At 37.3% G+C, this 14,191-nt stretch overlaps 1 protein-coding gene and 1 pseudogene across 1 annotated transcript; one reads left to right on the top strand and one right to left on the bottom strand.

Moving 5' to 3' along the window:
• The first annotated feature begins 922 nt into the window (after nucleotides 1-922).
• Nucleotides 923-4,136, top strand: LOC137708204 (probable flavin-containing monooxygenase 1; annotated as a pseudogene).
• A 1,760-nt stretch (nucleotides 4,137-5,896) lies between these two features.
• On the bottom strand, nucleotides 5,897-7,240 carry LOC137708083 (uncharacterized). Its single transcript, XM_068447077.1, has one exon. The coding sequence runs from the start codon at nucleotides 6,989-6,991 to the stop codon at nucleotides 5,897-5,899; it is 1,095 nt and encodes a 364-aa protein (XP_068303178.1). The 5' UTR covers nucleotides 6,992-7,240.
• Nucleotides 7,241-14,191: the final 6,951 nt, after the last annotated feature.

The raw sequence follows: 14,191 nt of genomic DNA, 5'->3' as shown, positions 1-14,191 counted from the left end.
GGATATGATTACTACTATATTAAAGGAATTTTCCAAAGAAGAAACAACTTCCATATGTCTAAGTTGAAGGTAAAAAATTATTCCTACTATTTCCCACAAGAATAGTAGAATTATATTAAAGAATAACTTTTTCTTCTTGAGTATCTTTAACTTAGACAAAATATTGGCATTGTCATCAATTTTTCCTTCAAAATATGTTTAAGATAATGAATTATTGTATCCAAATCAATCCTATTAACAAACGCCATCTAAATTTCTTATAGCATAATTACTATTCCAGCTTACACAAACAAATTGAGAAATGAAACCGGGCTTATAATTATTAAATCAAGTGGTATAAGTCGAGTGCAATGGAAAGTAAGAAGATATTGGTTTTCAAATTTAGTTTTGGATGATTACTATTTTAGCTGTACATTATTACGGTAGAAATTCATTTTTAAGTATTAAGTATTTTTTTGAAAAAGCAATATTTTAAATTATTTTTATTTATAAATGGAAAATTGGAACTCAAATTCAAGGAAGCCGCTATACTATCTTAACAAGTAATCTAACTCAAATATGCAACTACTGGGTAGTCTTTTAATAAAGCAAAAAATCATTGGTTCATAATTGAAGACAAAGTTAGAGATGAAATTTTAACCACTGGGATTTGAAGATACAGGTATAAAATAATATACAGATATAGAAATGGACTAAGTAATGAATCTACACCAACAACATTTTATAATATAATATAATACCAATATCGATAGTAGTATACAAGGTTAGTTGAAGAATAGGTCAACCTTACTCTCTATAAATAGGCCTCATTTCTCAAGTCCATAACACATGCATATTATCGATTACAAAGTATTCATATATACTTTTATCCTCTAGCCATCTTATTGTTGTCCTACTTAGCCAGCTATACCAAATTTACGAAATGGCTGCTGCCAACACCCACCACCTTCGCTCAGTATCAAAAATTGGGATTATAGGGGCTGGTATTAGCGGAATCGCCGCCGCTAAACAGCTTTCAGGCCACAGTCCGGTGGTTTTTGAGGCCACTGATTCCATCGGGGGTGTTTGGAAACATTGTTCTTACAATTCTACCAAACTTCAAACCCCTCGTTGCGATTTTGAGTTTTCTGACTACCCTTGGGCTGAGAGAGACAATTCATCTTTCCCTTCTCATGTAGAGGTTTTGGAGTACTTGCATGGCTATGCCACACACTTTGACCTATTTAAATATGTCAAGTTCGAGTCCAAAGTGGTGGAAATACGTTATGTTGGTGGTATTGATGACCATCAAACCACCACCCAATTTCCCATGAATTCGACCTCCGGGGAGTATGGTGGCCTTTTCAATGGCCATCTTGTTTGGGAGGTCGCTGTTCAGATGTCCAGCAATCCAAACATCATTCAGGTTGTTTTTCTTGAAGATTTGATTTTACTCAAGTTTTAGTCATAATGTTCACACATACTCCTTGATTAATTCTCTAATAACAAAGCATGACTCTTAAATATGATGATATCTGCTATCAATATGAACTTCTATATATGTATTAAGTAGTTAAGCATTAGTATTATCGGTGATCAATCTTGTACGATCATATCCAATTCATTGATCATATTATTGCTGATTACATCTCTCACATGTTTAACGTAGTATTCATTGAAATTTTTCTGGACACATAATCCACCTTTTGATAGTATATGTTACACATAAACGTGTGAACTTTTACTTATTAAGCCTTGGTAATATTCGTTAGTTACCAGCTAATTGTTCCTACTTTATTTTGGACCTAGCAGTGGTATGCATTCGAGTTCATCGTAGTTTGCATTGGAAAATATGGAGACATACCAAGAATGCCGAGTTTCCCGCGCAACAAAGGTCAAGAAGTATTTCAAGGCAAAGTCTTGCACTCCCTGGATTACTCTAAGCTTGACCAACGAGCGGCTCGTGAGCTCCTCAAAGGCAAAAAAGTTGCAGTTATTGGCTACAAGAAGTCAGCTATTGACGTGGCAGTTGAGTGCGCAGAGGCAAACCATGGTATATATAAAATAGAAAAATCTGATCCGAAATCCTAATCATATTATTAAATTCCAAAAACATTACAAAACCTAATTAACAAGAGTAATGCTATTCATAATATGTTTTTATACCACATTTCTATACCACCTTAGGTGGCATCTGATGTGGACAGCCCCATCATTTGAAAAATTTGTAAAACCCAAGGAAAGGAAGGAGAAAGACTCATTGTATACCATAATCATCATTTAATTAACTACTTTTTCTTAATTATTAGTTTATTAAATAATGAACAAAATTTAAAATTTTGATTAATTTAAATGATGTGGCTGTCCATATCAAATGTCACCTAAGGTGGTATGAAAATGTATTATAAAAACATGGTATGAATAGCATTACTTAATTAACAATGATACCTGACCCCATAATTTCTTCACTTCATGGTCAACCTAGTGGGAACTGTCAGTGTGAAAAGTAACATAAGCAACATAGATTATGTACTAAACTCAGTTGACTACACGTTATCCGTTTTACCGATCGTAGCTTGCTTTCAGGCTTAAGCACCTACTTAATTAGCCTTACCCATAATGAGCATCAATTTATAGTACACCATGACTACTTCAGATAAAATAAAATCATTGTAACAATATTTGGATGCTTGATACAAATTTGTGATATTTATCGACATTTGAAAGAGAAATATTACAAAATTATAGCTAATTGGTAATTTTTTGTTTTCATACAATCAAGCGAGCTCATTCAAATATAATGCTCTAAATCATTGAAACATGACATTTTGGTTTGCTTTCTTTTTTATTGTGGTGAATTCAAGGACCCGATGGGCAGGCATGCACAATGGTGATAAGGACTCTACATTGGACAGTTCCATCTTACTGGATTTGGGGGCTTCCATTTTTCCTGTTTTTTTCGACAAGGTCTTCCTCCACGAAAGGCCAAACCAGAGCTTATTCCGAGCCTTGTTTTGCCTTCTTTCATCGCCTATGGTAAATTCCATATTTCTCAACACACTAATTTAACACCCTAGTACTACTCTTAATTATATATGTATTGCTAGTTATTCGTTTACTAACTATATTGCTTCTTGTTTTTTAACCAGAGGATGGTAATTTCCAAGTTCATAGAATCGTACTTGGAGTGGAAGCTTCCCCTTGTGAAGTATGGACTAAAGCCTGATCATCCATTTTTGGAGGACTATGCTTCATGCCAGATGGCTATTTTACCGGAAAATTTCTTCGCCGAGGCGGACAAGGGCAAAATATTGTTCAAAAGGTCATCAAAGTGGTGGTTTTGGAGCGGAGGAATTGAATTTGAAGACAGTACCAAATTGCAGGCTGATGTTGTGCTTCTTGCAACTGGCTATGAGGGAAAGCAAAAGCTCCAATCCATATTGCCTGAGCCTTTCCGCAGCCTCATGGTTGACTCCTCTGGCACTATGCCCTTGTATCGGTGAACCCTAATTACTCGTCAAATATTTGACATGTTATATATTTTTTCTGCTAACATGACACATTCCATTTTATTTTAAATTGAGATTGTATTGTTATGTCGTCAAATTGTCAAATCTAATACAAACCCATTTTATTAATAGTTGAGATTGACAATACAATTTACATAATATGTCAAGTAGTATGAACAAATACTGCTTTGAGATTAAACCAAAGTTGTAGGTACCCTTATATTTTTAACTGATTACTCACAAGTGGTAGTGTGCACATATAAAATATGTAACAAATTGTATAATGATTGCACATGCTATTTCAGGGGTACGATTCATCCATTGATTCCCAACATGGCATTTGTGGGATTCATAGAGAGTGTTTCTAACCTGCACACAGCAGAGTTGAGGTGCAAATGGCTAGGAAGATTGGTTGACAACAAATTCAAGCTTCCCACTGTCCAAAAAATGCTTGAACAGATAGGCAGAGAGATTGAAGTGATGAAGAAGACGACCCGATTTTACAAGAGGCACTGCATTTCAACTTTCAGTATCAACCACAGCGACGACATTTGTGAAGAGATGGGATGGAAATCTTGGCGGAAAAGTAACTGGCTTTCAGAAGCTTTTAGCCCCTATAACAGCCGAGACTACGAAGAAGAAGATTAAAACCGAAACATGCAATTTGCACTACAAAGTGGGCAAAGTTTGTTTTAAAGCGTCAATATCAGCTCCCTTTTAAATTTTATTAAAGTAACTAACGCAGCTATTCGTATGTTCGGGGAGTTAGTCTCTTAAGCGCCCCATATGCTGGTTTAAGCATTTCTTTTTCATATTCATATTATTCATAATAAAGCTGTGTTTAGCTGTTTGTTCAATAAAATAATAAAATTATGCTTTTGTCATTATATTGCTATATACAAATCTCATATTGTTCAAAAAAAAAAATTTATCTCATAAATCATTGGCTCACAGAGAGCAGCCCATGGAAATCAAATCTTCTAAATTATGATGCAATAGCCCTGAAACTTACAAAAACTGAAGATTTAATTGAGGAAAGATTTGTAAAAGTTTCCAATATATCAAGCCAATAAAAGAGATAAAGGCATACTCCTTTCTTACTCCATTATTTTACTCTATGGCCTGCCTAATATATATTTTTTGCAAGCCATAATACTCAAAGATGAAAAGGAGACTGCAAAGAAAAAAAAAGTATTTAAAGAATTAATAACAAAAAAGAGCCAAAGATTTGATTAACAAAAACACATCAATCCTTGTCGTGCTCAGGCTAACCACTCCCCATCAACACCTTCAATTTCTCCAATGTCCATGCTACAAGAAAATGAACATAGTTAAACTTATCAAATTGCGTTTTTTAATTATACGGCCATGCAATAATATGGATTTCACTAAGTAAAAGTAACAACCAATTATTCAAAGAAGTGAAAATAATCTCTAATTTAGTCAAACTACGGGTAATGCTAGATATACTAAATTTTTAAACTAAATTCGCAACTAATGTGTCGCCAATAGGAAATAACCATGTTAATCAACATTTAAGTAATAATTCAATCATCAACAACCACATCAAATGATTTATAAAGTTTAGTTTAAAATTGGATGTATTTTTGCTTACCACCATAAACTATGATGTATGCTCACCATACACATCATCATCTGACACATGTCATTTTACTTAACCATTGTTTTTTTTTTTCAAATTGGAAAATAAACATTTAATATTAAAGTTAATCAAAATTAGTTGGAAAGACACGTTAGATAATGAGATGTATAGTGAGCATACACCATAGTTATAATGATGATAAAAAATATTATCTAAAAATTTATCATTAAGATCATTATTTACGAAATTTGAGTTTAACTCCTCTCATTTAATACTTTTAAACCATGATTCTAAGTGCCTTGAAAATTTTCGACCATTTCTCGCTCGAAAAATTTCCACCATTTCTCGCTCAAACTGAAGGCCTTAACATACTTGTACTTACATAATTAAACTTCAAACTGAAGGCCTTAACATACTTGTACTTTCATAATTAAACTTACACAGCTCTCGACAAAGCTTTTGGTCGGAATGGAAAAAACCTCTCAATTGATCAAGCTGACTAAAAAAATGAAAAAAAGCGAAGCTGATGAGAGACAACAAAACCTGTGGCAACAACACTTTTTCTTCGCCTCCCACGTATTTTAATGGCTAGCTCTACGAATGACAGCAACTTCGATCCACAAAAAAAAAAAAAAAAAAAAAAATCCAATTTACTAATTTTCAGAAAAATCCAAGATGGAACAGATTTTAATCATACAATCACTCACTCACAATATTTTCAATTCAGAAGAAAATAAAAAATAAAAGAATTTGAGATGAAAAGATAAAAACAGTTTTCCGAGTTTGCAAAAAACCTGTTGGGTTCTTACCAAGGCAAGGCAGGATCTTGAAAATAATCGCCCGAATAGCAATCATTCAAATGATCATTCTGAAAACAGCTCTCATTTGCATTCAACCAGGCTGGAAATTCCATGACTGCATCAAACGGATGGTGGTATCCATCGTCCTCATCCTTCTCTTGTGGGCCCCCACCGAGCTCCACGACCTTCAAAAACTTAAACCACCATGCTGACGTGACCAAGTTCATGGTGTCGTTCCACTCCATCTGGTGCTGCTCCCCTATCGATCTGATCTCCGCCATCTCCTCGTCGTCGATTGCTGCATGCATGCCATCTCCGCCACTGATTGCGATAACCCCGGCGGAGTCAACAGCATCAGCCACCGCAGGAGCATCCTCCGCTTCAATATGGAAAGAGGAAGAGGCTCCTGCAGCTGAGAGAATTTCAGGATCGGTAGTGGGAGCAGAGAGAGTGGGGGAAGAAGATGACGAGGGAGACCAGCCGGAGGTGGAGAAAATTGACGGGCTGTTGGTGTTGTGGTAAAGGGTTGTGTTTATGTTGTTGAAATCTTGGAAGTTGAGGTTGAGGCCAAGGGTTTGGTTTGGAAGTGTGAAATCAAAATTTTCGTAAGGTAGTGGAGGTGCAACTGTGGAATGAGTCCAAGAATATGGATTTGAATATTGACATGGGTTTGGATATTGGTATGAAAAATCAGATGAGAAAGGCGGAGTTTCCTGATAATTTGACGTGCTTGACGGGTAAATTCGAGGGTTTCTCCTCGATTCGATCCTCGCTTCTTGTTTGAAGCGAGGTCGGGATTGTGGCTCAAGTGCTTGTTGCTCCTGAGGTTGTTGGTCTTGTTGTTGCTGTTGTTCACTGGCTTGTTTCATAGCTGCCCTATGAAACTTGAGAGCAGTAACAATCTCTCTCCTAGCCTCAGCCATGTTCAAAAGCCTCTCTTGGCAGGGCCTGCTGGTGTGGAGTCTCCGCCTCACTTGTTTTTTGTGTTGCTGAGGCTGGTGGGGTTTCTGGGTTTCTCCAAATTTTTGGTTGCCAAATTTGGCAGTGTTTTGACTTGAGATACCATCACAGTCCAGTGCGACGTCCTGGTTGGGATTCATGGGTTCTTTGGTTCTTGAAGAGGTGAGTTGTTTCACTAGGCTACGGATGTAAGCACCAGAGAGATTATGAGGCTCCTCTTTGAGCTTACTGCATTTATCACTTTATCTAATTCCATTAATTGTTTGGTTTTTTTTGTTTTGATGATCGACTCAGCGGCCTAATCTCTCTCACAAATTTTAGCTGTAAATAGTGGGAAATGTAGGAGGTGGGTGGGTTGAGAGAATCATGGTGTTTTCCTAAATTCTGAAGAACAAAGTACACGCTGTACAGATTGTTGGTATTTGATAGTTTACTAACTCAATACCAAAATATGTGGGTGATAAGTTTACAAACTCTATCACACCTCTTTCACTTTGCACTCTCAAATAAAATCGGACAAAGAAAGAAATAGAGAAAGGAGGGAAGCAACAAGCTTTGGCAAAACACTTGGACTTTGATATATGAAAAGGTTTACAAACTATTGGAATAAGAAAGCTTACAAGCTTCTTCACAATTGGAAGTGGGATGGGATGATTTACAATGCTTGAGAACTTGGGTATTTATAACAAACCAAATGATTAAACTAAGATTATTTATTACCACACAAAACACATTAATTGCACCTAATAATTTTTATTCAACCATACCTAACATTGCCTAACTTTCAATGCCTAACTTTGACATTGATTTTCAACAATAGCTAGTAGCACCCTTTTTTTTTATTTGAATTTCCAACACACCTCCTCAAATCAAAACGCCTTCATTCCTAGCATTTCACGCAGTAGCCGGAATGTTTCAATTGACAATGGCTTTGTGAAGATGTCTGCCACTTGTTCCTTGGTGTGACAGTAGACAAGTTCAATTGTCTTTTGCTTCACATGGTCCCTTAGAAAATGGAACCTGGTATCAATGTGCTTGCTCCTTCCATGTTGAACAGGATTCTTTGCAAGTTTGATTGCAGACACGTTATCTACGTGAATCACAGTCGATTCCACTTGTGGATGACACACTGACTTCAACAGATTTCTTAACCAAATTGCCTCACACACGGTTGAGGCTACAGCAACATACTCGGCTTCACATGATGACAAAGCAACAATTGATTGCTTCTTTGAAGTCCATGAGAAAGCTGTTGATCCTAGAAAAAACACATAGCCAGTTGTGCTTTTCCTTTCATCTTGGTCACCTCCCCAATCACTATCTGAATAACCAAATAATTTTGCATCTTCACCAAAATTATAAAATAGACCATAGTTTAGAGTGCCTCTTATGTACCTCAAAATTCTCTTGGCGGCCAGCCAATGAGACTCCCTTGGTGTTTCCATGTATCGACTCACGAGTCCAACACCATAAACTATATCAGGTCTTGTGATTGTAAGGTACCTTAGGCTTCCAACGAGGCTTTTGTACACTGTTGAGTTTACAAACTCACCCTCTCCTCCTTTGGACAGCTTCAATCCAGTTGCGACTGGGGTATTGACAGTGTTGCACTTGTCCATATTGAACTTCTTCAATATGTCTCTCATGTACCTTTGTTGAGAGATGTAGATACCATCACTTTCTTGCTTCACTTCTATGCCAAGAAAGTATGACATTAATCCATTGTCAGTCATCTCAAATTCACTGAACATGGATTGCTTGAACTCATGGAACATTGCCTCATTGTTTCCTGTAAACAATAAATCATCTACATAGAGACAAATAATTAAGAACTCCCCTTTTTCACCATTCTTCATGTAAACTGAATGCTCGTATGGACATTTCTGAAATCCATTTTGGTGAAGGTAGTTGTCGATCCTTGAGTTCCAAGCTCGTGGTGCTTGCTTGAGGCCGTACAAAGCCTTCTTCAAACGATACACCTTATCTTCTTCTCCTTGTACTTGGAAGCCTTCCGGTTGTTCCACGTACACTTCTTCCTCAAGTACTCCATTAAGGAAGGCTGACTTGACATCTAGTTGATAAATTTTCCATTTATGATGTGCGGCAAGAGAGATTAGCAATCTTACCGTGTCAAGTCTCGCAACTGGAGCATAGACTTCATCATAGTCCACTCCATACTTCTGTTTGTAGCCCTTTGCTACAAGCCTTGATTTGTATCGATCCACACTCCCATCTGCAGTGCGTTTGATCTTGTAAACCCACTTGACACCAATAGCCTTCTGATTTGGTGGGAGCTTTGTCAGCTCCCAAGTGTCATTCTTCTCGATGGCATGGATCTCTTCTTCCATGGCTTTCTTCCAACAATCTTCTTCCACAGCTTCATTGAATGAGAAAGGCTCGTGGTCTGCATACAAGCAGAAAAGGTTAGTTTCTTCTTCTTCTTCTTGTCCATAAATCTCTGTGAGACTCCTTAACCTCACTGGAGTTGAGGAGCTGCTTTCCTCACTAGATGTAGGACCACTCCTTGCAATTCTGTGCACTGGAGTTGTTGTGATTGTTTGAGCAGGCTGTTGCTCAATCGGTGGTACAACTTCTGGTTCTTCAAAATCAGTGGAGACGATCTTCTCTTTACTGACTTCTTTGTTGTTCCACGTCCATGTCTCTTCCTCACTGAAGATGACATCTCTACTAACCACTAGTTTGCCAGTTAGTGGGTTGTAGAGCTTGTATGCCTTGGACTCTTCACTATAGCCCACAAACACACACTTCTCACCTCTATCATCAAGTTTCCTCCTCTTGGCTTCTGGAACTTGAGCATATGCAACACACCCAAAAATTCTTAGGTGTGTAACATTCGGCTTGTATCCACTCCAAGCCTCTTGTGGTGTCATCCTCTTGACACTCTTTGTTGGACATCGATTCAACAAATAAATCGAACAAGCTACAGCTTCTGCCCATAACTCTTTTGGCAAATTCTTCTCCTTAAGCATGGACCTTGTCATGTCAAGGATGGTTCGATTCTTTCTTTCGGCTATCCCATTTTGCTGTGGGGTATAGGCAGCAGTAAGTTGATGCCTAATTCCTTGCTCCTTGCAGTATGCTTGGAAAGCATTGGAGGTGTACTCTCCACCTCTATCTGATCTCACAGCCACAAGTTTGTGGTTACTTTCTGCCTCTGTGAGTGCCTTGAACTCCTTGAAAATTTTTAGGGCAGCTGACTTCTCCTTGAGAAAATAGACCCAAGTCTTTCTACTGAAATCATCAATGAAGGTAATAAAATACCTATTACCTCCATAAGACATGGGATCCAATGGACCACATATATCTGTGTGCACCAACTGCAGTGGTGCCTTTGCTCTCCATGTATCACCAACAGGGAACGATAGTCGTGCTTGCTTGCCAAGCACACAACCTTCACATACTTGGCGTGTGGCTTCAATCTGGGGTAGACCACGAACCATTCCTCCACTTGACAACAACTTTAGGCCATTGAAATTAAGATGGCCAAATCGAAGATGCCATTTCCATGACTCATCTTCCATTACACCGATGTTGCAGCTTCCAATCTTTGTGTTCAAATTCAACGGAAACATCCGGTTCTTTGACATTCGAACACGTGCAATAAGCTTTCTCCTTGCATTCCTGAGAGTGAGAAGCATGTTCTCCATATGTATAATGTACCCTTTCTGGAGCAGTTGACCAATGCTCAGAATGTTGCTCTTCATACCTGGTATGTAGTAGGTATCGGAGATGTATTCTTCTCTTCCATCCTTCTGGATGATCTTGATCTTCCCTTTGCCTTCAACTGGCAACTTTGAGGAGTCACCAAGACTTACAGATCCATAGGCCCTTTTTTTGAGTTCGGCAAAAAACTCCTTCTTTCCACACATGTGATTGCTTACACCAGAGTCCAAATACCAAACATCTTGTTGGCTACTGGAATCATGGTGTGCTAGTAAGACTGTAAGTTCTTCATCAGTATTTCCACTTGATTCTGCCATGTTGACATGCTCACCATTTTTATGTGAACATTCATTGGCATAATGTCCATATTGCTTACAGTTGTGACACTGGATATGCGCATTTCCTCGAGTAGATCTCCACTCCTGAGACTGACCTTGATTTTGTGCATAGCCTCGACCTCTTCCTCGGGCTCGTCCTCGGCTACGGTTGGATGAGCTCCCACGACGTAAGTTCCACTGCCCATGACCTTTATTTGGTTTGTCAATATTCAACTTTGACTCCAAAGCTTGCTCTAGCGTTGTGGGGCTTGCATTCTTCTGAATGCGTTGCTCGTGAACTAGGAGGGATCCTAGTAGCTCTTCTGCGCTCATCACCTCCAAATCCTTGGATTCCTCAATGGCAGTCACCACATGCTCAAACTTAGATGTGAGTGACCGGAGTATCTTCTCCACAACTCGTACTTCATCGAGTCTCTCGCCATTTCTCCTCATCTGATTTACTATCACAATGAGCCTTGAGTGATAGTCGGAGATGCTCTCCCCTTCATTCATATGAGCAGTTTCAAAATCTGCTCGAAGTGATTGTAACCTCACTTTCTTGACTCGATCTACTCCTTTGTAGATTGTACTGAGTGTATCCCATACTTGCTTGCTCGTTGTTGCTTCTGCAACCTTCTCGAACGTTGAATCTTCCAAACCCTGGTATAGAAGATACAGCGCCTTTTGGTCCTTCTTTCGTAAGTCCTTGAGAGTGTTCCTTTGATCCGCAGTATATACGGCTTCTTGCTCGGCAGTGGGTACAACATACCCACTACTGACAACTTCCCATAGCTCCTGTGATCCAAACAATGCTTTGAATTGAATGCACCATCTTTCATAATTTTCTTTCTTCAATGTGGGAACTTGGAGTTGCACTAAGTTGGACGCCATAACTGCTGCACCTGCCAGAATGGTATTCTGGCTCTGATACCAATTGTTGGTATTTGATAGTTTACTAACTCAATACCAAAATATGTGGGTGATAAGTTTACAAACTCTATCACACCTCTTTCACTTTGCACTCTCAAATAAAATCGGACAAAGAAAGAAATAGAGAAAGGAGGGAAGCAACAAGCTTTGGCAAAACACTTGGACTTTGATATATGAAAAGGTTTACAAACTATTGGAATAAGAAAGCTTACAAGCTTCTTCACAATTGGAAGTGGGATGGGATGATTTACAATGCTTGAGAACTTGGGTATTTATAGCAAACCAAATGATTAAACTAAGATTATTTATTACCACACAAAACACATTAATTGCACCTAATAATTTTTATTCAACCATACCTAACATTGCCTAACTTTCAATGCCTAACTTTGACATTGATTTTCAACAATAGCTAGTAGCACCCTTTTTTTTTATTTGAATTTCCAACACAGATAAGCACAGGTTGATCTGTAGAACTCCGGAGGTGCTCTTGGGTGTTATAAATAGCAGGGGACAGTCTAGTGTTTTTAAATTTTCTTGGATTTTTCTCTGATTTGGCAAACCTCTCATTTGTTACAGTTTTATTCAGGATAAATTAGGTTCCATCCTCGTTTTCTATCTTTTTCTCATTAGTTAAAATCAGATATCTTTTTTTTTCTTTTCAAGGTCTTTTGAATTTTATCCTCGTCACTATTGATATATTAAATGAGTAATACATAATGCAAGAAATTTTTATTAACACTTCAAAAATTTAATTGTGTACAATAATTCTCTAATGCAAATCCAGCTAGTAGGTTAAGAGGAATTTTTTAATCTTAAGTTGTATATTCGTTTATATTTATTTTCTTAGAGTAATGCTAGGAATGCCAAATTTTTAAACCAAATGACATGGATGTTGATAATTGAATTGTTACTTAAATATTGATTAACGTGCTTCTTATTAGTGACACATTATTTGGTTTATAAATTTGGTCCCCTAACATTATCTTTTTTCTTATTACTTGACATAATGTGAATAAAAATAGACACAAAAATATTTATAAAAAAATACAAGGCACACTCTACCACTAAATAGTCATAACAGTACAAAAGATATCACAAATGAAGAATCAATGGAAGCAAGAAAGGCTCGAAAGCTTAAAGAGAGAAAGAGAAATGAGAGTTCGTTATTTTCTGAAATGATTTTCCACACTTACATTGTTATCTCAACATATATATAGCTTGAGAATGCTAACAGATTATCCTAACCATTCTAACTACCTTGACAGAGCAGTTATAACAATAATAACCACAGCTGCCATGTCATCAATCTTTAACTGCAAATCTGGCATGTCATCAGTGAGCTGCCAAGTCATCAAGTCATCTGCTATAGTCAACAAATAGGTCATAATTCTTACCCTCAAGTGATATAGAATTATGTGCTAAGTGGTTTATGAATCTTAGCTCAAGTGACTTGAAATGAATAAGAAAAAGATACAAATCCTACATTGGAATCATCGTATAAATTTAGAGAAATGAGAATAATAAGCTTGTTAATACTCATTAAATCAACACTAAGATAGAATCAAAATCTATTCCAAATTATTGTCAGTGGATGGAAGCCTAGCAGAACAAATTCTGATGTGAAGGCGATGGCCATATAATTTCGACCATATCGTTATGCAGCGATATTTGCCGTGCACAGCTAGGACATTGCTCAAAATATATATAGCCTACTCACTCGAAAATGTTTATTTTTCTCAAATTGATTTTTGGATATTTTGGACGATTGTCCATGAAAATGATAACAGATGGAGTTGGCATGCATGCATGCAACACCAGGACACAAATTCACTCAATATACATGCAAGCCACAGTCCATAGACAGACACCTCCGTAACAATTGTTGTATAACGTGTGCTAGTAAATAATCCGTAGCAGAAAATAAGAAAAATGAAGAAGCAAAAGGAGAAAAGAGAACTCAAATTCAATTGAAATCAGTACATAGAGTATATACTATGTTTGGATTAGAAGTTTCAAGAAATTATAGTTTTAATTGTCAACATTGCACTCCAAAAAACAACTAGAAAGTCATTGCTAAGAAGCTAAACAAAGGACTTTCTAAATGACACCTTACAAGTTCCCTAAAAAGTATTGCATATATCCGGTTTCAGTTCTCTCCATCTTAACTTTTATAATGCATTCTTAACCAATTTGATCGAAGTTTCATACAATTTCATCTAAATACCCGTATACTGGATGATCATTGGTACTGTAATTTTTCTAGTAATTAACTCAAGACATTAAGGACACTTTAGGCATAAAACAATTGGATGGTGTTCTAGTATCTTGTCTGCAAGTAAAACGGGACCAGGTTCTAAAAACGTCAGCGGAAGCCTACTCAAAGATTGACAGAAGAATCTCCACTAC

The sequence above is a fragment of the Pyrus communis genome, chromosome 1, assembly GCF_963583255.1.
Source record: "Pyrus communis chromosome 1, drPyrComm1.1, whole genome shotgun sequence".
In the NCBI taxonomy this organism is placed as follows: domain Eukaryota; kingdom Viridiplantae; phylum Streptophyta; class Magnoliopsida; order Rosales; family Rosaceae; genus Pyrus; species Pyrus communis.
The sequence above is the reverse complement of the archived record's forward strand: the minus strand, read 5'-3'. Positions and strand labels throughout refer to the sequence as shown.

What these genes read in the sequence shown, in the direction of transcription:
- LOC137708083 (XM_068447077.1), bottom strand. Translation starts at nt 6,991, where the DNA reads ATGAATCCCAACCAGGACGTCGCACTGGACTGTGATGGTATCTCAAGT.